We start from the raw sequence: 27,999 nt of genomic DNA, 5'->3' as shown, positions 1-27,999 counted from the left end.
TACATCAACAACCCCAATTAAAACCCACAGCATCACTACTGATATTTTTAATAGTCTCGCCTGGCTAAGTCTACGGCGGCAAGTCTTTATCCCCGGACAAAAGCATACCAATATTAGGAGATAAACAACTCAATTCAGCTTAACACGACCATTGGAGATTTATGATATGTTAGTCAATAAGTTAAGTACCTACTTCGGTTTCATATTGATGTTTGATGCTGTTTGATGCTTAAATTTTAGCTATTTAAAGTAGTAATTGCACCCCTGTTTCCTTTCCATGTTTTTCTCATGTCTTCTTGTGAATTTGATAAATGCTTACTGCCAATAATGGTTTACTCTAACTTAATGTTGTTATCAGCATTGAAAAATCTGATGAATCATGTTGAAATACCTTAAGATTTTAGATGGATTGGTTCCCAACATGCTAGTTCTGGTTTGGCGGAAGTCTCAAGTTCGACTTTCCGTCACCCCCAAAATCTCAAATTCGACTTTCTGTCACCCCAATATTTTCACAATTTAATATGGACACGAAGGTTAATTGCCCCAAAGATGGGGTCCGTGATCCACTCTTCAACCCAAAAATGAGATTTCGAGTGAAGAGGAGTGTTGAAATATAGAATAAGATCCATTTGAGGCATTCTTTTACCTTAAGGTTTTAGATGGATTGGTTATCAACAAAACACTTCTGTTCATTTAGAGGCAGAGGCTAGTATATGTTATGTTGTTAATCTCTCTGCAGGCTCTTCATCAAAACGAGATCATAGAGATCAGAGAGCTGCTTAATATCTTTTAGTCATGCTGAAACTGAAACCAGGAGACTTGTCATCTGAGAAATATAAGTATGATGTTTTCTTGAGTTTCAGAGGCAAAGATACGCGCACAACTTTCACGGATCACCTCTATACTGCTCTTCTAAATGAAGGACTACTCGCGTTTAGAGATGACAAGGGAATGGAGAGAGGGGAGATCATTACATCTGAATTACAAAATGCTATCCAGCACTCGAAAAGCTGGATCATTGTTTTCTCAAAGAACTATGCTGGCTCCCGCTGGTGTCTTGACGAACTTGAGATGATTTTGGAGTGCAAGAACAACTCAAAGCGTCTCCTGTTACCTATCTTCTATCATGTTGATCTGTCAGATATTCGCAATCAATCTGGCTGTATTTCTGAAGCATTGCATATGCACGAAGAGAAATTTAAGAGGCAAGTGGATGATACAAGAAGAAAGGAGTTGATGGATAAAATAAAGCGCTGGAGGACTGCTCTTACTCAGCTTGCTAACCTGTCAGGCCTGACGTTTCCGAATGGAACAAATGGGTAATTTTTTTTATAATATCCACATGATCACTACTGACATACCAGTATAATCAACATTTTGGTAATGCATCTCCCATTTTTTAGGTACGAATCAAAATTTATACAGGATATAGTTAAGCGCGTCAAGGGTAAAGTGGCTTTTAACATCTTAAGTATCACACCTCATCTTGTTGGAATTGATAGTTCAGCAAAGGCCATAAATTCATGGATAAGAAATGGTTCCACTGGTGTGGAAGTGTTTGCACTGTACGGCATTGGTGGAGTGGGAAAGACAACCATTGCCAAATACGCTTATAACATGAACTTCCAACTATTTGAAGGTGGCAGTTTTCTAGAAAATATAAGGGAGTATTCTGAACCATCTGATGGTTTAGTGTATTTACAGAGACAGCTTCTTTCAGACATTTCCAAGGGAAAGACACCGACCATCAACAATCTTAATGATGGCCTTTGTAAAATTCAAAATGCCATTCGCGGTAGGAAACTGTTGATAGTCTTGGATGATGTGAATCAAGTTGAACAATTAGATGCAATCTTTGGGCTGAGAGAGTGTTTTTACCCTGGAAGCAAAATCGTCCTTACAACTCGGGATGTAGATTTGCTGAAACTGCGTGAACCTTGTACGAGACATGCTGTGGAAACACTCAACTTTAGGGATTCGTTAGAGCTCTTCAGCTTCCATGCATTCAAAGACAGGTGCCCCCCAGACTATTACATAGAGCACTCGGAGAGGATATTAGAGCAATGTGAAGGTCTTCCTTTAGCCCTTGAAGTTTTAGGTGCTCATCTACGTGACAAAGATTTGGATGTTTGGAGAAGTGCAGTAGAGAAATTGGATGTGATTTCTCACTACAAGATTCACAAAATATTGCAAATAAGCTATGAATCTTTGGAAGACGACCGTGACAGAGATTTATTTCTGGAGATTGCTTGTTTCTTTAATGGAGAGGCCATGTCTCAGGTGGTCATGATATTGGATGAGTGTAAATATCACACAAGAATTGGAATTGAAAAACTTGTCGACAGATGTCTGTTGAAAATTGAACTTGGAAAACTCAAAATGCATCATTCAATCCAGAGCATGGGAAGAGAAATCATACGTCAGCAATCACCTGGAGATCCAGGCCAACGAAGTAGACTGTGGCATTATAAGGAATCCCTCGAAGTACTAAAAGATGAAACAGTAAGAAAATTTATTGTATGATCATTAAAACAATTACATCTTGTCATGTGGAAGTGCTATCATATTTGCACTGCTTATATTTGTTCTTGTACCAGGGTACTAGAGCAATTGAAGGCTTAGCACTGGAATTGAATAGGACTAATGTATGTCAGGTGGAGTTGAGAACATCAGCTTTCTCCAGGATGCACAAGCTAACACTACTTAAGCTCGATAATGTGTGGCTAAATGGAGGTTACAAGGAATTCCCCAAAAAGCTGAAATGGTTATATTGGCACAGATGCCCTTTAAAAGCTTTACCCAAAGGATTCCCTTTCGCCAGCCTTGTTGCCATTGACATTCAAAGTAGTAAATTGCAAAAACTGGGGCAGGGAAGCATGGTAAGCTTGCCAAGTAATGCCTTGCTTCAAAAAGTAATATATAAAGAGAAGTTTCTGTTACACTTTTATTAAGTTAACACTTCTTTCTCTCTATCTTCATCTCACAGCTTTTTAAATCACTCAAGTTTCTAAATCTGAGCCATTCCCATGACCTTGTGAAAAGTCCAAACTTTGCAGAACTTAATGTTCTGGAGCAATTGATCCTCGAAGATTGTGTGAGTTTAGTCGAGATTGATGAATCTATTGGAATGGCTGAAGGTCTTGTGTTGTTAAATTTAAAGGACTGCAAACTACTGAAGACTCTTCCAAATAGTATTTGCATGCTGAGGTTTCTGGAAACTTTAATTATCTCAGGATGTTCGAATCTTGAAAAGCTTCCCTCAGAAATGAAAAACTTGGAATCCTTGGAAGTTTTTTATGCAGATGGACTGGATTTTGGTAATTCAAGCTCCAGAACTCAAGAAAATAAATCATGGCGAGATTTCTTCTGGGGCTTGGTTTCAAAATCAGAAATAGGTCCTCAACTCTCCTTGACTTCTTTACCTTACAAATCTATTACTAGGTTGAGTTTGGTAAATTGCAATCTCCGCGACAATGATTTTCCCAGGGATTCGTGTTTTGGACAATCAGTTGAGCACTTGGACTTGAGTAAGAACCCAATCTGCTTCCTCCCAGATTGCTTCAAAGGTCTGAAAAGGCTCAAGATTCTCCGCACAATAGACTGCAACCAGCTTCTAGCACTTGAAGATATACCAAACATGTTAAAGTTCCTTCATGCTTTTTATTGCCCGTTATTGGAGAAAATTACATTTGATGAGCCAAGCACGAGTTCAAAATCTTTTACATATCCACTGGGATGCGATAGCTTACTTGAGATGCAAAGCTTATTTAAGTTTGTACCAGTCGGAAAATTAGACTCAGAGTTTCTTCAATGTTGTGGTATTTATGATACTCAAGTGAAGAAAAAAATCCAGATGAAGATGTACAATCGTTACACATCTAGGGTCATGAGATGCTCAGTCCAGGTGATCTCTCTAATTTCTCCCAGTCACGTTTTTACGCAAAATAACAGCACATTAGGCACGTCCTCTGCTTACTGTATACGTTCTTTTCTTCCTACTTTGATATATAACGGACGAATCTTTGATTATTGCTTAGAAGGACAACTTACTAGGAGTAGATTGACAAGTTTATTTGGCGATTTTACAGGGAATATTTGAGGATTCGTATAATGGAAGGGAATATTTGCCTCATGGCAAGGCGTTCAGCATTTTTTACCCTGGGAAGGGTGTTCCAATATGGTTTGATAGGCAACGCAAGGCATCTTCAATATCCTTTATTGTATCTCATTCTAAACTTAGATACTTAAACACCTGCATTGTGTACAAGTTCAACTCGGGTCCAGAACATCAAGTCTTTCTGGTAATCAATAATAAGACCAAGGATAGAGTTATCATATATAGTCCAGCTTGTTATGGCATTTCCGAGGGAGATGAGTATATGACATGGTTAAGCCATTGGAAATTAGGCAGTCACGAGGTGGGAGCTGGAGATGAGATTAGTATTTCAATTTTGCCCTGGAGATTGGATAGTATTAATACCAGTTTTGAGGTGAAACAGATTGGTGTCGATCTTGTGTATGAGAGGGAAGAAGAGGCGCGTGTTCATTCAGCCAAGCGACAAAAAATGCAACAAACATGTGACAGAACTTCTCAGTATATGATCCCGGTGGAAGCAAAGCCATATGCACATTATGGAACAACACGATTGTACTACCTCGGTAGCTGTGGTCCATGGGGTGTAGGAGTTGATTTTCTAATGAAGGAATCGTTACAGTGAACTTCACTGATTCTACAAATATACGTCGTAGAAATGTCAGTAGTGCACATTAGATGTTGAAAGCAGAATTTGTGGTATACATGAGTAATGTTTTTTTCAGACTGATCTAAATGCTTCCTTTAATAACAAAGTGTGATTTCCCAAGAATTTGCGTCGCTGGGAATTGTTACTTTCAAAAAATGATCTTCTGTACTGAATTCAAAATTTTCTTCAGTAGAGTTGAGAAGGCACAACTTTGGCTTTGGATTGGAATACGCTCCAAAACAACCGGAAGCTCCTTTCCCTTTGATCTTTATTCTGGAACTACGTCCTGCAGAGCCTTCCGATTCAACTACCTCAACTGCCCCTCCAGAGTTGTACATATTTATCAGTCCAATTGGCGCAAATTTAACACTTTGATTGTATGTCTGCAAAGATAAAATTTCAAGCTCATTGTCACTCCATGGTTGAAAGAAGCTTAACTATGATCATATGAATTAGCTAGGAACCTTGATTGGAGAGATAGTGAAGACATTGCATTCCAATGTTTTCAATGTGATTGCAAATGTGTCTTGCTTCGAAAGTTCTGACAGTGATCCTAGTACACATAAAAAAGATTAATGTAAGATCTGATTTAGTTCTCTTTTTGGACTAGACATGAACTGTTACCTGAATTGAAGGAGAAGACTGCGTAATCTTTTCCTGTCCATGAATTCCCTGAAACCTCCTCTTCGAGATACTCTATATCAGAAGGTGATACCTGTCCAGATAGCTCATAACTACTAGTCTCTCCCTCAGCAGTATTGATACGGTCCAAGCAAGGCCAGCTTCCTGCTCCTTGACAGTTAAAGACTCCAATAACCCCCGTATGTTTGTTCAGGTTCCAGATCTTCAGAAGGCTAGTTTATTTGATGATATGTTTATGTATACCTTATCAACTCATTGACACTGCTGACAAATAGAAAAGGGTAGATGGAAAAACTAGACTGGTTAGACAGACTTACCTCTGCCCATCTGTAACTGGATCACTGAATAGGCAATCTCGAGTTGGCCTCCCGGGGTATTTGGCTCTCAGGACTGCTCCATCCGGCAGAACAAGCTTTTTAAGTACTGTAAAGTCATGTTGTCCTGGTTTATCACTGCCATCAGTCAAAATATCAATGTGATGAACGTAGTTTGTCAAGGTACAGTTTATAATTTTGATGAACCTAACTTTGTTTCTCAGGTCTTTAACTATCAGTATATACCTGACATATACGCCACAACCTCCTACAGCTCGAGCCACTGCATGGAACTCAGCCGCATCATGCTTGCTCTGAAAAAGTTGTAAATCAGTTACTAAATGACTTAGATACAATAGGAATGCATAATGTTCAATTAAGACATTCTCTTACATAGAACATGTCCCAATCAGGGACAACTACTTCACCAAAAAAAATGCTGTTATAAGCCACAGCTGCAATGTGAAGTGTCTGTGTAGTTGGGTTCTTGGGGTAGTAATCATCAGATACTCGCGTAATGGCACTTCTCTTTGAACTGAATCAAAATCAAAGATATATAAAAAGTGCGGCAGCTCTGCTCTATTGTCAATGAAAATTATTGAGAGTGGAGTTCAACGACAACGTACTGGTACATGGAATCTGTGCTTTGGCCCATGCAGCAAATTATGCTATTATCTTGAAAGTTTTTGGCAATGGACTGCTCCAAGGCTTGTTGAAACTGCCTAGTGAGAGCGACTCGGCCTCCTAAACCTGTAGCTACAGTTTCCAGTATGTTCTGTACATCAACTTTAACCCCGTCCACGTTCTGTGAAACAAGATAACTGTGAAGATCATCATAAAATTCAACTATTTTGGATGGATCAATCACTCCAACACCATAGCTTTCCATTGAGTCCATTGATCCGTCCCTCTTGTTGGCAAGATTTCCAGGTGATTGCACTGGGATTGTAAGCTTTGGGTTGTACTTCTCAGTTCCTGGAACGGCTGGATTAAGTCCACCCCAGTATCCCAGAAGTGCATGCCATACATAGACATACCTGAAGATATCATCAAATGTGTAAGTGCACGAGGTAAGAAATTGCATTGCAGAGCAGAGATATCATCTGTCTCGGTCCAACCAGCCTTTTTGTTCAAACTCAAAGGCTTTATTTTCTTACAATCTGTACAGAAGGGCAAACACAAAAAAAGCTACAGATTGCAAGAAACGTACTTTAGGCCATAGCTCTTCTTAATTTCTGCAACAAAATCCTTCAGACCACTTGCTGGTTTGCCTGCAGCCTCGTTTCCAGGCTTTCTGAACTTGTTATTTTCTTCTATGCTTACTAATCTGCCACCGAATCTGCAGTTTTAAATCAACTCAGTGTGAGGGTAAGTAGATAATTGTTTTACCATGAAACGAGGTGAAAGCCTAACTTACTGTGTGCCCTCGACAAATGGCTCTCCTTCTGTTTGGTATTCATTGCTTGTACTTTGCCATCCATCATCAATTAACAAGAACCTTGGCGGAGTGCCTCCTTCACATAAACTGAGATCAAACAACATCAGAAGGGCTATTACAATGGTGTACATGCTCTAGAATACAACTATAGATGATAGAATATCAACCTTTTTAAACCGTCTCTGATTCCTGGAGGACTAACAGCATGGTAGAAAGCATCCCAAGTGCACCAGCCAAACCAATCCAGCATTCCAGGCAACTGCATCCGGGCAACAAAGAAAAGGTGTTAATTCATCTGCATACTCTTCTGAGAAATATAGCTTAGAGATCGCAAGATTGTCCTAATTAAAAATCTACTTGCCTGTTTCTTTTCACGAACTGTAAATGTTCCTAAATGCTCCTCAAGGATTCTACATTTCAAAACAATCCAACACTATGAGATAACAAAGAAAGCAGAAAAGCCCAATATAGCGCGAAATACACATCATGAATGCAGTTCAGAAATTTTTCATGTCTGGCATGAAAACTCACACACTATTTCAAGCTAAATAAGACTGAATCAAGGAGTCATTCAAGAGAGTAGTTATACTTTGCTCAAAGGGCCTACCTACTTCATCGATTCCTTCATAAGATGAAATGGATTGCTTCCATAATTCACAAACACTGCTTTCAGACACTCTGAAGCCACTATAGCAGGATCGCCTATTGAATGAGATAGCAACTCGTTAGCAGGCTAAGCAAATCAATTCTACTAAGACAAGCCACTCAATTTCTTTAGTACTGCTCTAGCTAGCGCACATATGTTCAACATATGTTTAAAACAACGCGGACAATGACAATGGTATGCCAGTAATCAGCGAGACTAATTGAGATACAAATATGAGAATTGAAAGTATTACCAGTTTCAACACATACTTCAAGCTCATTATCAGAGTTTCCCTGCAAGCTGCTTCTAAGGTCGCCATCCAACACGGGCAAGAAAACAATATAATTGGGCTCTTCTCCGTCTTCTTGTGAACTTGATTCTAGCAGCAACATCTGAGTTTCAACAGGAATGTCACTTGCTGACTTCCCCACCCTTGGTATCACCCACCAAATCTTAAACCGAAACAGACAAAGTAGTCGGACATCCCTGCAGCATCAGGAACAAACACACATCGTCTTCATTTATACTTGTAAATTAAAATGATCTTTTCTTAATCATTCAACAGTGGGAGATTCTTACTGAATTAGACCAAGCTTAAAGACATGTCTGGAACTACTCTGACTCGAAGCCGCCCCAAGGAAGAAAGACGAATTAGACCATGGTGTAACCACCACATTATCAGGCATCCCTGTTAAGGCATCATTTCCATTATAGCTAAGAACACCATCCTTGACCACTGGTTTTGTGTCAACTAACACAGACACAACAGAATGTCTCCATTTCTTTCTAGCTTGTAAACCATAAGCATGTGACCAAATCTTGTGCTTCAAACCAGTAGATGATAATGCACATGAAGATGACAGAACAGGAACACTGAGTTGCATCGGCTTTCGAGCAGCTGGTGATGACAGTAGCACCAGCTTGCTCATGATGCTGGGGTGTTCTTCAACTTTACAGTAAGTTTTTTTCTTTTGGTTCTTGTTTTTCTTGAAAAAAGTCTCAACTTTTTAGCTACAAATAGTAGATACCGTTATTTGTTGTGTTGGAGAGGTAACAACTAACAAGACAGTTACATATATGATCTATATTCAATATTTCAAAGTGCTCAGTCATTTATCATCATATCTTATCTTCTGTAATCTTTACAGAGTATATAATCCTCTCATATTTCTTTAGACTCTTGTACCCCTACCCCTTTACATTTTTAACTTTTACATGCCCTGTAGATATCTGAAACCATTGCAGATTAACCATTGCAGAGGCTAAAAAGTACATACCAAGATAATCAAATTTTTTATCAAGCCTTGCTATAAACATGGTAAATACTAAAAAATTAATAGGTTTTGAACAATATTCCTAAGTTGCCTATACTTAAATACTATTTATGCTACTATTGATGAGACTACTATAGGACTCCTGACATTGTGTTTCCCATCTGACCACAATAATTCTCCGAAAACAGAATTATTGCTTTCTTTAGTTATCTTGGGCTCCAAAATGAGCTCAAAACTCTTCTCCTGGCCAATCTTGTCAAATGTGAGAGTGGAAGGTAAGACAGAAACCGACACTCCTTGTGGCTGCAGCACCCGAGCTCTGTACGTTCCTGGGGTGCCTACGTTCTTCAATGTCCGCAAGACAGTGGTGGTGCCATCTGCTGAGAGTTTTCCAACAGTGATGGAAGGGTAGTTGAAGTTGAGAAGATTGTACTTGTGGTGACAATTGTAGCTTCCATCAGAGAATGTCTTCATCACTGTACTGTTGTAGCCCATGCCACAGAGGAAATTGAGGTAGTCGTCGACATTTAAGTCATAAACTAAACCAGGGTCCATGGCAAGATTTGGCTGAATGTGTCCACCTCCATAGTCAAATGGCGTGGCCTCTTTCCTAGGACCGCTAAGAATCAGTCTTCTGAAATTGTCCCTTGTTGTGGCTGTGCAAGAGAAAATTATGTATGTGCATTAATCCAAACTATAATTTTTATAAATAAGATTATGTAGGCCTTTTACCAGTAGTGATGATTGCAGACTTTATGGCAGCAGCACTCCAGCCAGGATGGATTTTCTTGAGTAGGCCAACAACTCCAGAAACATGAGGGCAAGCCATGGAGGTACCAGATTCTATATTAAATGGAGTTACACGATGATCAGTTTCGTGTCCATCTGGGTATACTTCTTCAGAGAATGCTGCTATAATATCCACTCCTGGTGCAGTTATATCTGGCTGAAAAATACAATAACATGGACTAATAGTTATATAATTAAATTACAATCATATGAAAAAAAAACAAGCACCATTCATAAGAAAAAAACATATTGTCCTGCTTATTTTAAGGTATCTGTTAGAACCTTGAGAATATCTGGTGTAACGGTGTTTGGACCCCTGGAGGAAAAAACAGCCATGGACGGAGCACGAAGTTGGCCAAGATGTGAAGATGGAGGTGTAATGTATCCAGCTGGATATCTGTAAAAAATACTGTTATGGTACATTTATATGAAAATTACGAAATTCAGAGGTTATTCAGGAGAGGATTATATACTTGGTGGAATTGAGGTAGGCATAGAGAATTTGACCATCGTCGTAAGTAAGATGGGAAGCGGCTATGATATGAGCGTCAGCCGAAATATCATTAGCATTTTCTTCATTATTACAGAGAATCATCCCAACTGCACCAGCATGATAAGCATTTAGGCTTTTGGCGACTCTGTCATTTTCACCTCTCAAGCAAACTACTATCTTTCCCTTTACCTTGTTAGGATCCAGTGTTTCGGCTTCACAAAGCAACCTGAAATACATAACGTCGACAATAATTCAGATACCACAGAGCCTTCAACATATCATACTGCATCAGAACAAACTACTAGTTCTGATGAAAGGATACAGTTTGATCTTACGCTTTGTCAACAGATGCATTAACAGCTTTAGCATCTGCAGCATTGATGAGGGGATAAAATTTCATCATTGACAAGGGTCCCGAAAGGCTTGCTCCCTATTATCATTCAAAACAGCATGTGAACAAACTGACAGCACAATGAAGTAGTTATATTTAGTTAGCTATAATCAGAATACTAATATTCATAACTAAGAATGAGAATAGACCTTTAGGAGCTTTCCGTTTCTGAGTTTGACATAAGATAGAAACTCGCGAGAAATAGTACTTGCACCAACAGTTATGATCCACGGTGCAACATTAGTTACAGTTCCTTCTCCTGGCCCCTCATTCCCAGCTGAACATATTACCACAATACCTTTTTTGACAGCATGAAAGGCCCCGATAGCAGCAGCATCATTGAAGTAGGCAGTAGGCATGCCCCCAATGGAAAGTGAAAGAACGTCGACTTGGTCATGAATGGCCCAGTCGAAGGCTTCCAGTATATCAGAATCAAAGCATTCACCATTCTTACCCACAGGAGGCCAGCAAACCTTGTAAGAAGCCACACGAGCTCTAGGAGAACCGCCTTTTGCTGTTCCAGCATTAAATCCAAACACTTTCGCCCCATGTACAAAGTTTCCACCAAGAGTTGACAGAGTGTGAGTTCCATGTCCTTCATGATCCACAGGAGTCTTCACAGAAGCATTCAGTTTCCCTGAAATCTCTTCATACCCTTTGCTAAAGTACCTTGCTCCGATAAGTTTCCTGCAACAATAAAGGGTTTCCTTCATATACATTAGAAGTCTAAACTAAGCACATAATGTTGGAAAATTGATGTAAAAACACCAAGATCAAACATAAGTTACAGGGATGAACTACGAAAAATAAGAAGAGGTTGCTTCTGACATACTTGTTACAAGAGATTTTAGTTTTGTCACATGTGCCTCTCCACTTGGCTGGAATTGGTCCATATCCCTCATCACTAAAACTCTTCGAATCAGGCCACACACCTATCATTAGAGCAAAAGAGAACTCACTACTATAATACACAATTCAAAGAAAGAAACAAGTACAAGAACATCTGATATACACATGTACTCACCAGTGTCAAGATTGGCTATGATGATATCTTCACCAAAATTGGCTTGCTTCCACAGAGAATCGCGTCGAATGAAGCCTTCTGCATTCATATTTAAAAACTCCCATGAATTCGTTGTATGCTTCTTTCTCCCTTGATCCAAGAAAACCGACAACACATCCGGATGCCTTGCAATCTTTGCTGCATCCTCCTCTTCCAGAACCGCAGCAAAACCATTAATGTGGTTATGGTACGAGTTGTAGATCGCCTCTCTAGCCCTCTGTTTGCTGCATGAAACCATAACAAACATATCCACAAAACCTCAACCAAACCACAAACATAACAAAAAAAGATAGATAATTCAGAAAAAAAAAACATGCACTAACAGCACAACAGAGCCAATACCTTCCCAGTGAGGAAGCAAGGAACTGGTGGTGAGAATCCGCGACACGTTGTTTGAGTTCTGCAGAGTACAAATCAGAGTCTTGATGCGAGTGTTCTCCCAAGTACACCACATAAGCCTGCATGCATCAATCAATCAATAACACAAAAACTAAAATAAAAACTCAACTATATATTATGCATGTAAAAGCACAGAATGCACGTACCCTTTTGATAGCTAGTGCTGGAGAACAAAGCAAACAAAGACATAACACATATGAGAGTGCAGTAGACGCATGAAACTTAAAAGAAGCCATATCGATCAGTTCTTATTTGACAAGGGTAAAAAAGTTTGTAGCAGTGTATATAAAGTTGTTGCGAGTACTTAGAATTTGTACATGACTCTTGAGAAGTCGAGGAAACAGTGTTGTTCTAGGACGTTTGTAAGCACTTTTAGCATATGTAATGAATCCTTGTTGTAATAATATACTTACATTGTTGTTGTGGTTCCCTGATTCTTCGTCAAGATCAGATTTCTCAGCTCGATTCCACGTCAAGAGCAGATTTCTCAGCTCTAATCCGCTTTTGCAAGAAATATATTATTATTGAATATTTATTCTTTAATTAGTACAAACACCCCATAACGTCGTATCTACTATATAACTAGTGTTATGCACAAATATTATGCAAAAACTTTATGTTAACTTAATAATTCATCTTATGTATAGATATTTTTGAAATAGTGATTTAGCAATTATATTTCGGTTGTAACCGAAGATTATAATAGTTACTTCTTATATACCACTCATTTTTATGCATTTTTTTACATTACTTGAAACATATTTTTTTTTTTAAATTTAAAGCGAATTTCATTAATACTTTGAAAGATACTCAATTTAGACAAACCCCAGCCTGATATGCAATCAGGTTGAAAAATAAATAAACAAACTAAATAATTAGTCACTTTGTTTCGGGAGTGTCGAAAATATTCATGCTAATAACCTGTAAGATGTTTTTATCAAATCTAAGAAAATTTGTTACAAAATATGTCCCAACAAATTAATATATTTTATGATAGTATTAGGAATTTTGACAAATTCCAGTCGAATATATGATAGTTGGTCAAAAATAATAATTTATCGGGTTCTGTCAGAAATTACAATGACATATTTTAACTGCATCAAATTGGAACAATTATTTCAACCTAATCGAATATATATATGTCGAGTGTCGACCAAATTCAGCAGAAGTTACTGGTTCAAAATTAGAGACCCTACTCGCACCCTCCTCCTTTCTGATTGTATTTCCTTTTTCTCTCCCTATCTAACCGTTTTACGAGATTTTTCTAGATAATCAAGTAATTTTTTTTATTTCACATTGACTTGCGATTATATTAATTTAATATTAATATGATAAGTAGTTAGTTTAATTTTATTTGACATATGTAATTCATAATAACTTATGACTTATATTATTTAATATGATAAATGAACAGTTTAAATTCCCTATTTGGATAACTTTATATTATAGGCAATTTATGAGTTTTTACAAATATAATTTAAAAATTAATAAGTTATTTATTTTAATATTAGAATAAATTTTATTAAAAACAATATAAATTAAAATAAATAGAACAAAATATATCCTAATGTTTCTAAATCAATTTATTTTAAACTTTAAATTTTAAGATAGTTTCCAATTTTAACAAATAAAAATTAATATAAAAAATATCTTAAGCTCGGAATTAAAGGGCATGTTTAACCCTTTGAACTAGGGCTGCACATGGGCCGAGTTGGGTTGGTTTTAACCATTTAGGTAACCCAACCCATTTAGTTCGGGTCACAAAAAAATAACCCATTAATATCAAAAAAATCCTACAACCCAACCCTACTACTTATGCGATGGGTTGGGTCAGGTTGGTTTGGGTTGAGCAAGCAAAAAAGTTTTCATAACAATTATATTTTCACAAGTTAAGTAGCTAACATTGACTCTAGGTGAAATAAAGTCCTACAAGTTAAAGAAAAGAGAAAGTCCATACTGCAAGTTAAAAGAAAGAAATGCTGCTAATAACCGGTATTAGTAGTCTGTTAATCAAATATCAAAACATAAAGATCCTCAATATGAAAGGTATATCTGAATGTGCTATACTAAAAGAGTGACCATATTATTTATATGGATTGATTATCACATCTAATAACAGACCTTATTAACTTCCTAGCTAGATTGGAGTTTAACAACCAATTAGATGCAAGACTTAATACTACTACTATATATTAATTTACTCTTTTATAATAGTTAGATCGGGTTGGGTTGGGTTAGGGTTTTAAATAGGTAAACTCTGACCCAACCCAATATAAACGGGTCAATTGAAAATTAACCCAACTAACCCATGGGTTTGGATGGTTCGGTTTGGACGACCTAATTAAGGGTTGGGTCGGTTTGGTTTATGCGGGTTCGCCGACCCATGAGCAGCCCTGCTTTGAACCATTACTTGTCTCAGTACATGGTTTTATTATAACTGTATATGTTAAAAATGTTGTGTTTATATATCATATTTTGAACACGCGATCAAACGAAAAATATATATATATATTTAAATTTAAATCGTAAAATTTTATTTAAAATTTAGAATTTGTACCGCAAACTTACTGATGGTAAGGTTTTATTTGTAAGGATTGATTAGCGCCACGCTTAGGGTTAAGCCTAAAACAAACTTGTTTCCGACAGTAAGCTTTGAATAAAAAATTAACTTGTGTCCAACTCTCTAATAAACATTTTCTCATTAATAATACAGTCGACCAGCAACAAAATTTGTTGATACTTGCGTCATTTTTCAAAATATAGCCTACCCATGTTCTGTCAAACTTGCGTACACATGTCATGTACATGTACGCAAATACAAGGAACCGACTTACAACTATTTTATCTTTTATGTGTTCCCATGTTTTAAACTACTTAAAGCCTTTACATGTTGTATTGTACTTCACCCTTCTCTTTCCCATTTCAATTCTGCTGTCACTTGTAAATTCTGTCTGAATCATTTTTTGTAATACAAGAATTCATGGGTTTCTGCAAGAGTGCTTGTGGTTTATTAATTGTATCAGTAATAATGATAATGTGTAGCAAGGTTGCAGAATCAACTGGGATAGGAGTGAACTGGGGAACCATTTCTTCCCACAGATTATCACCCACCACTGTTGTAGATCTTCTCAAAGACAACAATATTAAGAAGGTGAAGTTGTTTGATGCAGACCCAGGTTCACTTAGAGCTCTTATGGGTAGTGGTATTGAGGTTATTATTGGGATTCCCAATGAGCTTTTGGGAGCTATCAGCTCTTTACCTGCTGCTTCTGATCTTTGGGTTGCTCAGAATGTTTCCAGATATGTGGGCAGAGGTGGCATCAATCTTAAGTATGTTCTACTTTCTTTCTTGGGTTTTCTTGAATTTTAGTAAAGGTGTTTTCTTTGTGTTTTCTGGGTGTTCTTAAGTTTTGGTAAAGTTGTATTCTTTGTTTTGTATGAAGATTAATGTTTGGAACTTGAGTTTTTTGCTACATACCTCTTTTTTAAGACTAGTTGTGGGATTGGAGGTGATTCTGGTGTATGATCTGGTACTGTGTAACTAGAAAAGATTTTTAATTTTGGTACTTAGTAGGTTACCTAATAGCTAAGTAGGGATTATAATGTCGAAACAAATAGGGTACAACTGGAAGAAAATGTACAGAACCTGTTAAGATAATGTATGATTCAGTTAAACCCTCCCTTCTAAGACCTTAAGGTAGTTAAGACAATCGGTTCAGGTTATGGATAGTTTAGAACTTAACAGTGGTTCAGTGATTGCCAATTTGCCAAAACATAGACTATCTCATTTTCTGTATTTCGGCCCATAAACTGAATCATGAATTTTGCATTATTGATTCGGCTTATTTTAAGAATCTGATCACAAATTTACACCTTATTAAGTCACTTGGTGACAGTCACTTTTAAGAAGATGTTTGGTTAAGGAAATCTGTGATGGATGCCTAGGGTACAGATGTCACTGCGTTCTGTGGAAAAAACGCACTGCAGCTATAGCGGTGGCTGCTGTAAGTCTGTAACTAATGTGCAGACAATTTGTTAACTCTATTGTTATAGCAATAACAGTGGTGCCTGGAAGAAATTGTCCCATTCTTATGATATAGCACTCTAGTCCTCACTACTGTCAATCCTCTCTGGCTAAAATTCTGTTTGCTGCACACGGAGTGACAGAGTAGAACGTAGATACTCTTGTTCAAAGTTTACATTCTGAGACGAAATTTCTTCGTTGGTGGAACTGTCTGAACATCTATGCAAAAAGTGAATTATATGAGAATCTTAAGCATGTAAAAAACTATGGACTGAGTGCATTGATATGCAAAACATACATATATCTAAATTATATGTTATGAAACAGGTATATTGCGGTGGGAAATGAACCTTTCCTTACAAGTTACTCAGGGCAGTTCCAGTCTTACGTGATGCCTGCTCTAACAAATTTACAGCAGTCCTTGGCAAAGGCAAATCTTGGAGGATTAGTAAAGCTAGTTGTCCCTTGTAACGCTGATGCTTATGAGGCCACTATTCCTTCTCAAGGGACGTTCCGTAGTGAGTTAATGCAGATAATGACTCAACTTGTTTCATTCCTCAACTCCAATGGTTCACCTTTTATGGTTAATATCTACCCATTTCTAAGCCTATATGGAAACTCAGACTTTCCTCAAGATTATGCCTTCTTTGAAGGGTCAAATCATCCTGTGACAGATGGGCCGAATGTTTATTACAATGCATTTGATGGAAATTATGACACTTTGGTATCTGCTCTCAGTAAACTTGGGTATGGTCAGATGCCTATAGTCATAGGGGAAGTGGGTTGGCCTACAGATGGAGCCCCTGGTGCAAATCTTACTGCGGCAAGGGCTTTTAACCAAGGCCTCATATATCATGTTTTACGTAACACCGGCACCCCTCTGAGGCCAGGTGTCCCACCAGTTGATATCTATCTTTTCAGTCTTCTTGATGAAGGGGCAAAGAGTGTACTCCCAGGAAACTTTGAAAGACATTGGGGTATCTTCTCTTTTGATGGCCAGGCAAAGTACGCCCTCAATTTGGGCTTGGGAAATAAGTTTCTGAAAGAAGCAAGGAATGTCAAATATCTACCATCGAGGTGGTGTGTGGCAAACCCATCCAGGGACCTTTCTGGGGTGGCCAACCACTTTAAACTTGCCTGTACGGTTGCAGACTGCACTACGCTTAATTATGGAGGATCGTGTAATGACATTGGGGTAAATGGGAATATCTCATACGCTTTCAACAGTTACTATCAGATAACAAAACAGAATTCACAAAGCTGCGACTTCGATGGACTAGGGATGATCACTTTTCTTGATCCCTCCATAGGCAAGTGCAGATTTCTCGTCGGGGTCACTGAATACAGCAAGTCTTTAGGCTGTGGTTTGGATAACAGGCGGGTTACGGGTTGGCTGTTAATTATTTGGGTGGTTTGGATTTTGATGAAGTGAGAAATTTCGAAGTGGCTTTTCAAGGCAGTTCCACTTCCATTTAATTAGAAAATTAGTAGGTGTAATGAATGTATACTATATAGATATTGCAATTTAGAGTTTAGGCACACAGATTTTATTGTAGCTTCAGTCCCATTTTTGGATTCATATGTTTTCATATATATTAAGAGAGACTCATTTTGTGTGTGAAGATTCATAGCTTATTATGAAATGCATGAAGCTGCTGCTTTTCTTAATTTTTTGCTAGAGCGGTGTAAAACTATGTTCTTGGTTCTCTATTTTCTATTCAACTTTTACAGTTTATAACAGAGCCGTGCATCGGAAAATCGTGATAGATGAGATCAATGTACCGTTTTCTGTTGATTCATCATCATGCATGTCGGAGCATATAGTGTCAGCCGCCAAGAATTAAAAACCTTGTCTCAATTTCAGTTCGGAATGAATTGAATCCGAATTATAATCGGGTTGATTCTGGTGGATTGTACGGTTCAGCCCATACCATACTGTACCATTACAGTGTTACTTCATGACAGTGGAAGTGGATGTTTTTAAAACAGTTGAACTTCTGCACTAAAGATGATTCTAGGTGGAGACCGGAGAGTATACTCTGTGGATGTTATAAAGAGCCTCATTTGTTTATGTAGACATTCATATGGTATTATGAAAAGCCTGAAGCTGCATATATTTTTTTGTAACAGGCGTTATTTATTACATGTTCGAATTGATTACACTTTTTTCAGTTACCAAACATTTTTGATTGGAAATACAAGGAAATTGATGATCAAGGATGAAGCATCTCCAGATGGAGATACATCGTCGTTCGACTGCATTATTCATGGCTTGATGCATGCTGTGGCTGACAGGAGCTTCACTTGCGACCACAACATCCATCCTGGCAGCATACCGTTCCACACTGGATGAAATTCTTCACAAGGATAAAATTACAGCAGCGACAACCTGCAAGTAAACACAGGTCAGATCAGTAATGCACAACATGATTTCCACCAAATTTTTTATTTATTTACAATCTTACCAGCCAGAGAAGGGAATCTCGGGTCCACATTTTGAGGTCGAGCACTTGTTTCTGCACTTGCATAAGCACACATCATGAAAGACGCGGCGACAAGGAGCCATATCAGAGCAATCGACAAGGTCTTGTTCTGAAACACCATCTTCGTGTTTGTTTTGTTATTCCTGACTGAGAATTTAGAGATGTGCAGAGTATATGATCTGATGCTGTTACACTTACATCTCTTGCTCTATTTATACAAAAATTCGGACAATAATTTCAAAGCAAGATAGAAATTTCATATCGGCATGCTCAGTAGTCAACTGATACTGCTTACTCTCATCCAAATCCATGAAGCCTTATCTGTTGACCGACTTCTAGTCTGTTGTCATGTTAGGCAGATCTTTGTCTACAAAATGCAAGTTGATTACATTCATACAGGATACTTCAGTAAAGGAGATTCTAACATCATTTCCAGAAACAAATTCATGCACTTGCCAGAGGAGATGGTCTCCGACAATTACAATTGATTGTTGACAACAAATTATCCGGTCTTTTTTGTTGTGAAAAGAAAAAGTTAATGTCTTTCCACTAAAAAAACGGCGGATAATTTGCTGCAATAAGGGATTGGCCCAAACCCATTACTGATTACATTACATTATTATTTTGAGCCAACTTGGTCTTTTTAAGTCATTGCCTTGTTAGGCCACTGAATATGGATAGAAAAACAAACACTCAGGTATCCACTTCACTTGTGAACTCTTTTCAAATATCTAGTTTTATCATTATGCTTTCCGTAAGCACTAGTTCTCGTTTCTACTTCTCAGTTCTGCTGCAAAAATAAATTTCAGAGTTCCCATCATTCTGTTTATAAAATCAGGGTGCATGAAAAACTAAAAAGGAACTCCCAGATGTCCCACCAGTTGATATCTATCTTTTAAGTCTTCTTGATGAAGGGGCAAAGAGTGTACTCCCAGGAAACTTTGAAAGACATTGGGGTATCTTCTCTTTTGATGGCCAGGCAAAGTACGCCCTTAATCTGGGCTTGGGAAATAAGTTTCTAAAAGAAGCAAGGAATGTCAAATATCTACCATCGAGGTGGTGTGTGGCAAACCCATCCAGGGACCTTTCTGGGGTGGCCAACCACTTTAAACTCGCCTGTACGGTTGCAGACTGCACTACGCTTAATTATGGAGGATCGTGTAATGACATTGGGGTAAATGGGAATATCTCATATGCTTTTAACAGTTATTATCAGATAACAAAACAGAATTCACAAAGCTGTGACTTTGATGGATTAGGGATGATCACTTTTCTTGATCCCTCCATAGGCGAGTGCAGATTTCTTGTCGGGGTCACTGAATACAGCAAGTCTTTAGGCTGTGGCTTGGATAACAGGTGGGCTACGGGTTTGTTGTTGATTATTTGGGTGGTTTGGGTTTTGATGAAGTGAGGGATTTCGAAGTGGTTTTTCAAGGCAGTTCCACTTCCATTTAATTAGAAAATTAGTAGGTGTAATGAATGTATACTATATAGATGGTGCAATTTAGAGTTTAGGCACACAGATTTTATTGTAGCTTCAGTCCCATTTTTGGATTCATATGTTTTCATATATATTAAGAGAGACTCATTTTGTGTGTGAAGATTCATATCTTATTATGAAATGCATGAAGCTGCTGCTTTTCTTAGTATTTTGCTAGAGCGGTGTAAAACTATGTTCTGGTTCTCTATTTTCTATTAAAATTTTACAGGTTACAATGGAGGTGTAAAACTAAGTTCTTGGTTCTCTATTTTCTATTCAACTTTTACAGTTTATAACAGAGCCGTGCATCGGAAAATCGTGATAGATGAGAATTGAGATCAATGTACCGTTTTCTGTTGATTCATCATCATGCACGTCGGAGCATGTAGTGTCAGCCGCCAAGAGTTCAAAAACCTTGTCTCAATTTCAGTTCGGAACGAATTGAAATCAGGTTGATTCTGGTAGATTGTACGGGTCAACCCGAACAATGAACTCCTGTTGAAAATTATTATATATATACAGACAGTGATTTAGGTGAGAACATTTTGTTTATGAGAACAGTGAGAACAATTGTTCTGCACTTTTTAGAAAGTGTAGAAAATTTGTTTTGGAAAATTTTCACTTTTTGAATGTGTTTTCGGTCTTCAGCTTTCTACTTGCTAATAGTTCATGTGGAGGTTGAGACGTCAACCAGAGCTTTTACTTCCGGCTAATATTATACCACACTGTACCATTACAGTGTTAGACAGTGGAAACTAATAGATGATTCTAGGTGGAGACGGGAGAGTATAATCTGTGGATGTTATAAAGAGCCTCATTTGTTTATGTAGACATTCATATGGTATTATGAAAAGCCTAAAGCTGCATATATATTTTAGTAATATGTGTTATTTATTACATGTTCGAACTTATTACACTTTTTTCAGTTACCAAACATTTTTAACAGGAAATAGAAGTAAATTGACAATCAAGGATGAAGCGTCTCCAGATGGAGATATATCGTCGTTCGACTGCATTATTCATGGCTTGATGCATGGTGTGGCTGACAGGAGCTTCACTTGCGACCACAACATCCATCCTTGCAGCATACCGTTCCACACTGGATGAAATTCTTCACAAGGATAAAATTACAGCAGCGACAACCTGCAAGTAAATACGGGTCAGGTCAGTAATGCAAAACATAATTTCCAGCAAATTATTATCTAGTTATAGTTCTTACCAGCCAGAGAAGGGAATCTCGGGTCTGCATTTTGAGGTCGAGCACTTGTTTCAGCACTTGCATAAGCACACATCATGAAAGACGCGGCGACAATGAGCCATATCAGAGAAATCGACAAGGTCTTGTTCTGAAACACCATCTCTGTGTTTGTTTTGTTATTCCTGACTGAGAACTTATAGATGTGCAGAGTATATGACTTGATGCTGTTACACTTCCATCTCGCGCTCTATTTATACAAAAATTCGGACAATAATTTCAAAGCAAGATAGAAATTTCCTATCGGCATGCTCAGTAGTCAACTGATACTGCTTACTCTCATCCAAATCCATGAAGCCTTATCTGTTGACCGACTTCCTAGTCTGTTGTCATGTTAGGCAGATCTTTGTCTACAAAATGCAAGTTGATTACATTCATACAGGATACTTCAGTAAAGGAGATTCTAACATCATTTCCAGAAACAAATTCATGCACTTGCTAGAGGAGATGGTCTCCGACAATTGATTGTTGACGACGCCGTTTGGCTGGGTTTAAAAGAAGTGACTTATTGCTTATAATAAAGAAGTAGATTATAAGTGAAAAGTTGGTTTGGACTCGTAAGTTATTAAGAGTGTTTGGATATAAATTGATTATAAATGTTAGAAGAAGCTAAAATTCCAAAATAAGCTAAAAAATTTTTGGGCTTCTAAGCTTCACTATAAATGCTTCTTAAAATTAGCCAAACACATCCATTTAAGCAGAAGCGGACTTCTATGTCAAAAGAGCCCGGAAGTTCCTTTGCCAAACACCCACAACTATCTGGGTTTTTTTATCGTGGAAAGAAAAAATTTAATGTCTTTCCGCTAAAAGAACAGCGGATTGACCCATTACTTATTACATTACATTATTATTTTGAGCCAACTTGGTCTTTTTAAGTCATTGCCTTGTTAGGCCACTGAATATGGATAGAAATACAAACACTTAAATATCCACTTCACTTGTGAACTCTTTTCAAATATCTAGATTTATCATTATCTTTCCGTAAAGCACTAATTTTCGTTTCTACTTCTCAGTTCTGCTGCAAAAATAAGTTTCAGAGTTCCCATGATTCTGTTTATAAAATCAGGGTGCATGAAAAACTAAAGAGGAACTCTCAGATGTGTTCTATTTTTATGGTGTGCACAAAATTATGAATTGCAGGGAGCTAAATTAATTGAGTTAAAAAGTTTCTGCTATAAAATTGCCTTGTGAATTAAAATCCTCCTGCTCCTGGTAAGAAAATTATGATTCTGAAGTGAAGTCAAACCTGGCAACTACAAGCATGTATATGTCACAAAATGATGATATCCCCGGAAGAACTCCATTGCAACTGACTTTGACTAAATGCCATAATATTCGAAACAGAATTTACTTTATCCGATCACCCAAGAAAGTCAGACATGCTTAACCGGAAATATGGCTAAATGCTGAATCAAATAATTTCTTACAAAAACCAAGGACAGGTCTATATCGAGGAGACAACCATAACTAGGGAATTATTGTTAGGTTTAGATGTTACTATAATTATTATCATAATTGTTCGGTTTAGATGTTATGCTCAACATTCAATTTTTGCCAATTGAGCATAATCAATTGGCAGTGATACACTATTTTGACTAGCAGATCGAATCCGTTTACACATGAACTCCGCCAGCTTCCAGACATTTCAAACAGGGCTATTGAGACAAGAACTTGTAGGTAATTAGAAGATACAAAGCAGAATATTACTTCATGCATTCTACCAATATAAATAATACAACCATTTACTGTTTGCTTAGAATGGAACTTCCATGTTGCATTACACAAGTTTCTATAACAATTAACACAGTTTAAACAGCTTCTACAGATGCAAAGTACCAAGTCATCTGAAGTAGGTGCTTCATTCACAATTCGTGGACTTGTGGTGCCAAAAAGCATGACAGATACTCTCATTTAGTCAAACACCAGTAAATTGTCGATAACATGTAGTCGCAAAAAAGCTTAATTCTCATTCGAGTTCTTTCACTTGTTTTCCCTTCACAGCTCAAGACAATAGACCGATATTAGAATGAGGGCGACAATATATGTCTGTCGCCTCAATTCTTTAGAGCTAACAATCCCGACCATCTATGAGCCAAAGGCAGAGGCTCATTAGCGACAATGCTCAATGCAACATACATCAACAGTAGTAGTAGGAACAGCAATATAGATAATATATTCACGTCACTTCCACTACTTCTGATGTATGTTGCAGCGAGCATTGTCGCTATTGCACTAGCAGAAGAAACAAAAGCAGTAGAGTTGAATTTACATCACTGGTAATCTATGCTAAGGGTCAAGTTGTGGTTTAACAAGTGTGGAGGATTGGGAGTGAGGATAATGAGTGATTTTTTCATAACTCAACAGCATCAGCAATATTGCTGCTAGGCTACAGGGAGGATCTGAGGAAACGCCAAAGCATCAACATAGAGTAGTTCATAAAGAAGAGGCAATACTCAAACAAGAGAGCCTAATAAATCAAACAAAGGGTAACATTGATTAGCAGAGGCATATAAGGAAAAACATGTAATTCCCTCTAAGAACTGGTGATCATGTTCTCGTAAAGCATTACATTCAATTATGATTAATGCATGCATATCATAAGTAAATATACAGATTCAACATGATACATTCTCTTATTTTTTTTTTTATATTTTAAACTTCAACATCAGAAGTTCAGAACTACACAATTAGTTCAAACAAATGGAGAAATTTCATAAGAGATCAAACACCAAAACATGCCATTTATTGTATCCGAGGATGCTCAACGTAAACATTTTCTGTTAGTGGCTGATAGGCATACTGGATAGTTCGGTATTTTATTTAAAACCATTAATATTAGTATTCTACTATATATGTGATTATACTCTTGATATCAATCTTCTTAGCACTTTCTAAGAAGCAATTCATCAGTAAATCTGTCACTGAAGCACCAAAATGAACAATCCCAGGAAAAAATAATTTCAACTAAATAAATTTATCCCACCTGTACCGAGTAAGAGGTATATTTTAATATGATATAAAAATATTAAGTTTAGCTATAAAATAATCAATTCAATAAAAGCCTATTAACAAGGAGACCCATTATGAAGCTTATATATATTAACAGGTGAATTATCAAACTCATCATCTAAGTCGTTCAATAATATCAATTAGGTCCCTGATCTACACGGGGTCTCCCTCGACTCACTAAAATAAATTAGTGATATCAAGTAGGTCACCATCACTAAATTCATTCAAATATTTGACAGAAAACGTAACCAATGGGCCATGACGTTGACATGGTTGTGCGACGTAGTGCTGAGTTAGACATTAGACAAATAATTAATACTAAAATCCATACATGAATAATAATTAGGGTTTTAACACATATACAAACTAAGACATAAATTAAACAATTTTTTTTGTCAAAATGTTTTTATTTTCGCTAACAAAGTGCTTTTATTCTATGTATTTATTTGTTCAATATCTAACTCAGCACCCTGTCACACGCTATGTCGATATCATGGCCCACCCGTTACGTTTTCTGTAAAAATTGAATAAATTTAATGGTGATGACCTAATTGATATCACTCATCCACTTTCGTGAGTCGAGTGAGACCCCGTGGAAAACGATGGTCCACTTGATATTATTATTGAACGTGTGATGAATTTGATAATTAACCCATATATCAACTCAAGAAACTTATGCAAGCCAAAAAAACAAAGAGAAGTGAGAAAGAAAGAGAAAACGTGTAAAGAGATATCTCCATATATCCTAATAACTAGAGCAACACGGGACAAGATAATCAGATAGAAATGAGAGCAGCATCTGGCATTCAAAAATTAAAAGAAAAAAGAAAAGCTCACCAAGTACGAGATATATTTGTAGTTCTTTTCAGGTGACAAATTCTAAACCCAAAGTAAAATGGGGAATGAATTTTGTATCAATTATAACAGGAAACCACACCTGCTATTGTCTACAAAATATACTCTTCCACTTTCAATTCGTCTAAATTCACAAGCAAATGAGAAACTAACCATCTGAAAGCTCTCTGTCATCTGAAAGTATACTCTTCCACTTTCAATTCGTCTAAATACACAAGCAAATGGGAAACTAACCATCTGAAAGCTCTCTGTCATCTCAGCTACCCAAATAAATCTTCATCATTTTCATCGTCATCATACAATGAGTTACTTTCAGTTTTTTTAGTCAGGGAACCAAGAGACTTTGTTTCTGAATTTTTAGTTGGAGAAGGGTGCCTACCACTAGCACTAGCAGATGGATATGCCCAAGATGAACCAACTTTGTCTGGTAATGCCTCACCATATAAGTCGTCGTAAATTCCACCTTTTGATGGATTTTTAACTTTGTTTAAAACTTCTTTCAATTTATCTGTGACACCTTTTTGGGATGGGTTAACTTCCTTCACAGAAGTTGCTTCCTTCCCTTTCGGTATAACCGTGGTTTGAACAAGGGATTCATATTTCCCAACCAGACTTCCTTCTTTCACTCCTAATGGACCAGGTTCAGTTTCTACATCTGCACCATCAGACACCCCAACAATCTCAACCAGCTCTCCTCCAACCTGATCCTTGAATGCCACCTTTATTTTCCTTAATCTTTTGGCAGCCCTCTCCTCATTCTGCTGGGTTCCTTGCCTTTTACTTGAAGAGTTTCCTAATTGCTTGGATTCAGATTCTAACCCAGAGTCTGTCAGACCATAACGGTTTACAAAAGTGTTATAAAGCAAAACAGCTTCTTCATCAGATGGGTCCGGAGGTGGAAGAATACTTATGTCTTTTAATTGTGGAGGTGCAGGGAACAGGGCTGCTTCATTCTTTCTTAGAATATAGACTCTTGTTGAAGCAGCAAAACGCAACGACTGCCCAGCCTCAAGTTCAACCGGAGAGTCTTTTGTTAGTCTCTCATTTGCAACAAATGTACCATGGGCAGATCCTAAATCAATTACATAAACACTGTAGAAAGAGTGACAAACAAGGTTAATTCACAAAAAAGCAGAGAAGGTTTTATAAGTTTTGGCTTATAGAGCAGATAAAATCATGAAACCAGTGAGTTGTATTCAGTAGGATGTAGTTCAATAACTTAAAGTCCAATAATTTCTACTCATTGTCTTGCAAATACATGTTAGTTACCTAGTTGCTATGCAGACACATCAAGAGTGTTCAGCATTAATACATGTCATCAAATGCTATACGTGTCCTACAGGGGAAATGTGTCCTCAATTTATAATTTTCTTCATATCCATATTTTCCAGATTAATATGTAAGTTAAAAGACTATTAAAACTTTTGGGCTGACACGTGAAAGTTCAACGATGACACTATAAAGTACCAAAGGTGCGGTCAGCCTGGTCGCTATTTTTCTCTAGATCATGCTATCATACATAACAAGTAGAATGTTTTCTAAAACATATAGATGATGATGGAAAAGATCTATATATATGTGGATAGGAGCAAACCTTCCGTTCTTGTGAGGAACTACAGCTGCATGCTGGCGTGAGACAGATTGATGATCAAGCACATAATCACAAGTTTGGAACTGCCTCCCAAAAATGTGCTTTCGCTTGTCTAGATTAATCCGATCAAGAACCTCGCCGTCCTTCAAAACATCAAGATAATGAACTCCTGGACGGGGCTCAATTGCCCAGTCAGGAGGCTGCCAAGTGGACTGTCCTCCTCCAATCTGGGTAGCATTCTGAGCTAGTGAAAGTGTAGTAGATACATCAGACACCACAGGTACCCTAGAAACCTGATGTTCGTTCTTGTATTGGGCTGGCTGGTTCGATATCTGCGACCGAGGAAATGAAACCAAAGGTTGCGAAACAGCATTAGAGGCAGATTGTACGGTCGTCTTGGCAGTCGAACCCGTAGCAACCGAAAATGGTTCTAAAGTCTGCGCCTTTTTAAAACGATCAAGACCCGACCTTCCATACATCTTCTATCTCCCTCAACACGTAAATCAAAGTCCACTACCAACTCACCTAGGGTGCACAATTACAACCCAAACTCACACAACTATCTCCAGCAAAGCAATTAAGCAAGAATGCTACAATTCCCGACATACGCAGTCATCCTCCACTAAAAATTAACCAATTTAGTCTGTAAAAAACAACAAAAAAACCAGCATCACACTACAAATCAGCACTTAAAACTACAGAAATCACCAAATCATATATATTTGAGAAAAGGTATACATATAAAGACAGACAATAAAGCAATTAAAATCAAAGTAAAGAGATTGTGACTTCAGTTAAAAAGTAACACATGTATGTAATTATGTATATGCCCTAATAAACAGACAAATGCAATTGAAATTAGATTAGGTAACGATATAATAATTACCCTTTAAAGAAGAAGATGATGATAAAAAGAGCTTAGAATATATTGACATATATGTAAGTCATCTCGATATGAATCAAAGATGCACGCACGGGGATGATAGCGAGAGGCGGATGAGAAAGAGGAACCTCAGTTTTCTCTTTATTATCAGATGACCCGACCCGAACTGGATCATGTTCTTACTTCTTATTTCCTCCGCCTTTTGACTTTTTGGCACGCATTTTTCAG

At 37.5% G+C, this 27,999-nt stretch overlaps 5 protein-coding genes and 2 long non-coding RNA genes across 7 annotated transcripts; 2 read left to right on the top strand and 5 right to left on the bottom strand.

Annotated features, from left to right (window-relative positions):
• Positions 1-20: 20 nt before the first annotated feature.
• On the top strand, positions 21-4,823 carry LOC108204938 (disease resistance protein RPV1). Its single transcript, XM_017374637.2, has 5 exons — positions 21-1,319; positions 1,404-2,502; positions 2,598-2,879; positions 2,987-3,904; positions 4,089-4,823. Exons 1-5 carry the CDS (start codon positions 796-798, stop codon positions 4,716-4,718), a joined length of 3,453 nt encoding a protein of 1,150 aa, XP_017230126.1. The 5' UTR covers positions 21-795; the 3' UTR covers positions 4,719-4,823.
• LOC108204939 (probable galactinol--sucrose galactosyltransferase 2) lies at positions 4,744-8,844 on the bottom strand. The gene is made up of 14 exons (XM_017374638.2): positions 8,362-8,844; positions 8,036-8,268; positions 7,748-7,838; positions 7,498-7,546; positions 7,304-7,395; positions 7,116-7,223; positions 6,909-7,037; positions 6,325-6,735; positions 6,092-6,233; positions 5,945-6,012; positions 5,702-5,836; positions 5,367-5,596; positions 5,207-5,295; positions 4,744-5,125 (listed from the first exon to the last, which is right to left on the bottom strand). Exons 1-14 carry the CDS (start codon positions 8,709-8,711, stop codon positions 4,838-4,840), a joined length of 2,415 nt encoding a protein of 804 aa, XP_017230127.1. The 5' UTR covers positions 8,712-8,844; the 3' UTR covers positions 4,744-4,837.
• Positions 8,845-9,036: 192 nt separating this feature from the next.
• On the bottom strand, positions 9,037-12,427 carry LOC108221290 (subtilisin-like protease SBT5.4). Its single transcript, XM_017395180.2, has 10 exons — positions 12,338-12,427; positions 12,135-12,250; positions 11,754-12,016; positions 11,562-11,661; positions 10,879-11,416; positions 10,674-10,768; positions 10,319-10,564; positions 10,128-10,242; positions 9,789-10,002; positions 9,037-9,712 (listed from the first exon to the last, which is right to left on the bottom strand). Exons 1-10 carry the CDS (start codon positions 12,425-12,427, stop codon positions 9,165-9,167), a joined length of 2,325 nt encoding a protein of 774 aa, XP_017250669.2. The 3' UTR covers positions 9,037-9,164.
• Positions 12,428-15,053: 2,626 nt separating this feature from the next.
• Positions 15,054-20,299, top strand: LOC108205480 (glucan endo-1,3-beta-glucosidase 6). Its single transcript, XM_017375459.2, has 3 exons — positions 15,054-15,521; positions 16,543-17,292; positions 19,755-20,299. The coding sequence occupies exons 1-3, from the start codon at positions 15,172-15,174 to the stop codon at positions 20,107-20,109; spliced, it is 1,455 nt and encodes a 484-aa protein (XP_017230948.1). The 5' UTR covers positions 15,054-15,171; the 3' UTR covers positions 20,110-20,299.
• LOC108205486 (uncharacterized) lies at positions 18,301-18,882 on the bottom strand. The gene is made up of 2 exons (XR_001803991.2): positions 18,681-18,882; positions 18,301-18,604 (listed from the first exon to the last, which is right to left on the bottom strand). It is a non-coding gene; the product is annotated as an uncharacterized LOC108205486 (long non-coding RNA).
• Positions 20,300-21,022: 723 nt separating the features above from the next.
• LOC108196939 (uncharacterized) lies at positions 21,023-21,615 on the bottom strand. Its single transcript, XR_001801875.2, has 2 exons — positions 21,398-21,615; positions 21,023-21,321 (listed from the first exon to the last, which is right to left on the bottom strand). It is a non-coding gene; the product is annotated as an uncharacterized LOC108196939 (long non-coding RNA).
• A 3,603-nt stretch (positions 21,616-25,218) lies between these two features.
• On the bottom strand, positions 25,219-27,929 carry LOC108204560 (protein phosphatase 1 regulatory inhibitor subunit PPP1R8 homolog). Its single transcript, XM_017374103.2, has 3 exons — positions 27,775-27,929; positions 26,892-27,531; positions 25,219-26,389 (listed from the first exon to the last, which is right to left on the bottom strand). Exons 2-3 carry the CDS (start codon positions 27,365-27,367, stop codon positions 25,558-25,560), a joined length of 1,308 nt encoding a protein of 435 aa, XP_017229592.1. The 5' UTR covers positions 27,368-27,531; positions 27,775-27,929; the 3' UTR covers positions 25,219-25,557.
• Positions 27,930-27,999: the final 70 nt, after the last annotated feature.

Source organism: Daucus carota, chromosome 1, assembly GCF_001625215.2.
Source record: "Daucus carota subsp. sativus chromosome 1, DH1 v3.0, whole genome shotgun sequence".
Lineage (NCBI taxonomy): Eukaryota > Viridiplantae > Streptophyta > Magnoliopsida > Apiales > Apiaceae > Daucus > Daucus carota.
This window is presented reverse-complemented; position numbering and strand designations above follow the sequence as displayed.

Bases quoted from the DNA above. Each gene is read 5' to 3' on its own strand.
- LOC108204938 (XM_017374637.2), top strand. From the start codon at position 796: ATGCTGAAACTGAAACCAGGAGACTTGTCATCTGAGAAATATAAGTAT. The intron at 1,320-1,403 runs GTAATTTTTTTT...CCCATTTTTTAG, and splicing joins TTTCCGAATGGAACAAATGG to GTACGAATCAAAATTTATAC. The intron at 3,905-4,088 runs GTGATCTCTCTA...GCGATTTTACAG, and splicing joins TCATGAGATGCTCAGTCCAG to GGAATATTTGAGGATTCGTA.
- LOC108204939 (XM_017374638.2), bottom strand. From the start codon at position 8,711: ATGAGCAAGCTGGTGCTACTGTCATCACCAGCTGCTCGAAAGCCGATG. The intron at 7,038-7,115 runs GTAAGTTAGGCT...TTAAAACTGCAG, and splicing joins CCATTTGTCGAGGGCACACA to ATTCGGTGGCAGATTAGTAA. The intron at 5,126-5,206 runs GTTCCTAGCTAA...TTATCTTTGCAG, and splicing joins TCACTATCTCTCCAATCAAG to ACATACAATCAAAGTGTTAA.
- LOC108221290 (XM_017395180.2), bottom strand. From the start codon at position 12,427: ATGGCTTCTTTTAAGTTTCATGCGTCTACTGCACTCTCATATGTGTTA. The intron at 11,417-11,561 runs GTATGTCAGAAG...TTATTGTTGCAG, and splicing joins ACTAAAATCTCTTGTAACAA to GAAACTTATCGGAGCAAGGT. The intron at 9,713-9,788 runs GTAAAAGGCCTA...TCTCTTGCACAG, and splicing joins GTCTGCAATCATCACTACTG to CCACAACAAGGGACAATTTC.
- LOC108205480 (XM_017375459.2), top strand. From the start codon at position 15,172: ATGGGTTTCTGCAAGAGTGCTTGTGGTTTATTAATTGTATCAGTAATA. The intron at 15,522-16,542 runs GTATGTTCTACT...GTTATGAAACAG, and splicing joins AGAGGTGGCATCAATCTTAA to GTATATTGCGGTGGGAAATG. The intron at 17,293-19,754 runs GTGGTGTGTGGC...TCTACCATCGAG, and splicing joins GTCAAATATCTACCATCGAG to GTGGTGTGTGGCAAACCCAT.
- LOC108204560 (XM_017374103.2), bottom strand. From the start codon at position 27,367: ATGTATGGAAGGTCGGGTCTTGATCGTTTTAAAAAGGCGCAGACTTTA. The intron at 26,390-26,891 runs GTTTGCTCCTAT...CTCTTTCTACAG, and splicing joins GTTCCTCACAAGAACGGAAG to TGTTTATGTAATTGATTTAG.